General features: G+C 37.8%; 1 protein-coding gene across 1 annotated transcript in view; it reads right to left on the bottom strand.

Annotated features, from left to right (window-relative positions):
- Positions 1 to 100: 100 nt before the first annotated feature.
- Positions 101 to 1946, bottom strand: part of hsd17b8 (hydroxysteroid (17-beta) dehydrogenase 8) — a 6979-nt gene continuing 5133 nt past the window's right edge. The window contains exons 5-9 of the mRNA XM_030062876.1: positions 1722 to 1807; positions 1525 to 1609; positions 885 to 927; positions 379 to 453; positions 101 to 228 (exon numbers count right to left, since the gene is read on the bottom strand). Coding sequence (XP_029918736.1) covers positions 209 to 228; positions 379 to 453; positions 885 to 927; positions 1525 to 1609; positions 1722 to 1807 — 309 coding nt within the window. The 3' untranslated portion in view covers positions 101 to 208. The remainder of the gene's footprint in view (positions 229 to 378; positions 454 to 884; positions 928 to 1524; positions 1610 to 1721; positions 1808 to 1946) is intronic.

Below are 1946 nucleotides of genomic sequence, written 5' to 3' on the forward strand. Positions count from 1 at the left end.
CCCCTGTAAAACAACACAATCTCCCTACCTGTAGTTAGGTGTTCAGCAGCATTAGAAATACAGTTATTTATTTGCACAATGACAGTAATTTCACACTGTACATATTAACAACCAGATTTATTAAACAACCACTTTAACAATTAACAAGTGCAAGAGTGCAACAGGAACCTGTCTTCTTGTTGGTCCTCTTCAGTGATGGACGGCCGATTTAGCCAATGAAAAGACCACCTGACAGTTAAAGAGAAATGATGGTTGGGTCAGAACACCTTTAAAACTTATGATCTAATGGTAAATTATGATTTTACAGAAACAGAATTAGATGTGCTGTGTTTTTACTGGCCTACTGTAGCTGTCAGAGACATAAATCATATACAGCACCTGTCACTTCGATGCTAATTCCTGTGACATAGCGAGAGTCATCGGACGCTAGGAAGGCACAGACATCAGCGACCTCTATCAGAGGACAGCAGGAAGGGAAGAGAAGGGAAAAAAGCAAGACTGTGATGCAATGATGAGATGATATTTTCCCTGGTTTCCAAGACATTATGTGTGATCGATCAAAATCCATAGTCAGATGGATAGACCAGGGCCAATCCATATGCCCTCTGATTTCATCATGGTGGCAAAAAATAGAACGGAAACAGGAAAGATATAATAGGATGGAGATGGAAGTGAAAGTAGGAATTTAGTGTTAAGATTTTTTTTCGTGGTTGAAAACAATTACAAGCCCACCAGGAAAATCTTTTTTCCTGGTCATGGCTGTGAGAAATCTGAAAATTACTGAAGTTTGATGCTCCCGTGCTGAGTTCTGTTGGGAACATGTAACAATTCCTCCTTTCCACTGAAAATAATGATAAAGATGGTAAATCTGTGTCTCCACTGACCTGCAGGCTCTCCCATTCTCCCCATTGGCACTAAAGACGTCATCTAAAACACAGAAAACATGACAGAGAAAAATATTTAGGGTGCATGTCGGTGTTGTTTCATCAGGACAAATTCTCTTGTGTCTATGGTACCTTGTTTTTAAAAAATTTATTTTCAGAGCCTCTTGCTTCCTTAATTTGATGTTTTGTTGAAACAGGATGTTGAGGTGGGACAGAATGCAGGGAGCAATCATTCAAAAATGTGAATAGCATAACAGTTGTGTGTGTGTGTGTGTGTGTGTGTGTGTGTGTGTGTGTGTGTGTGTGTGTGTGTGTGTGTAAGTGTATAGCAAAACAAAATTTGAAAAAAGGTGAAAAAGTCATTTTCAATTTTTCAGGGGCAGTAATTTATATTTCTTGCCTTCCTGACTTTTTAAGTTTCATGTTTTGTAAATTTACATTTTTGAACTTCATTGAAATAAATTATATTACTATCAGTAAGTTGACTTAATGATTTAATTCACAATTATTATATTGTGTGGATATCAGTAGTGACAATCTCTATAATCCTAATAGTCATTACTGGTGTTTTCTGTTTTTCCAAAACCAAATTAAAAATAGTTTTATCTTCCCAATATCTATCTCTGCCTGTGTGTTGTACCTTGGTGATAACTTTCTCTGGCACTTTATCTGTCATGGGAGTCAATATGAACCCTGGCAGCACACAATTACACCGAATGCCAAACCTGGAAGGAAAGAGAAAGAGAGCAAATTACTGATTTTTTTTTCTTTGGAATAATTCAAACATATCCTGATCTGTGTGTCTTAAGTGTTTTGTGCACATCAGGTCCATCTGACCGGCTGAGCTCTTTGGCAGCAGTCCTGGTCAAACCCTCCACTCCAGCTTTAGAGGAGGCGTAATTTGCCTGGCCAATGTTTCCCACCTAATAATATAAAAGCACACCCAGAGAGCACCGACATATAAACAGAGAAACTATGTTTTTCATCCACAAAGTATAATACAACACATGCTTTAATTTTTCAACATTTCTTCTCTCTCACAGTGGCATAACAATTAATGAG

Source organism: Myripristis murdjan, chromosome 11, assembly GCF_902150065.1.
Source record: "Myripristis murdjan chromosome 11, fMyrMur1.1, whole genome shotgun sequence".
NCBI lineage: Eukaryota > Metazoa > Chordata > Actinopteri > Holocentriformes > Holocentridae > Myripristis > Myripristis murdjan.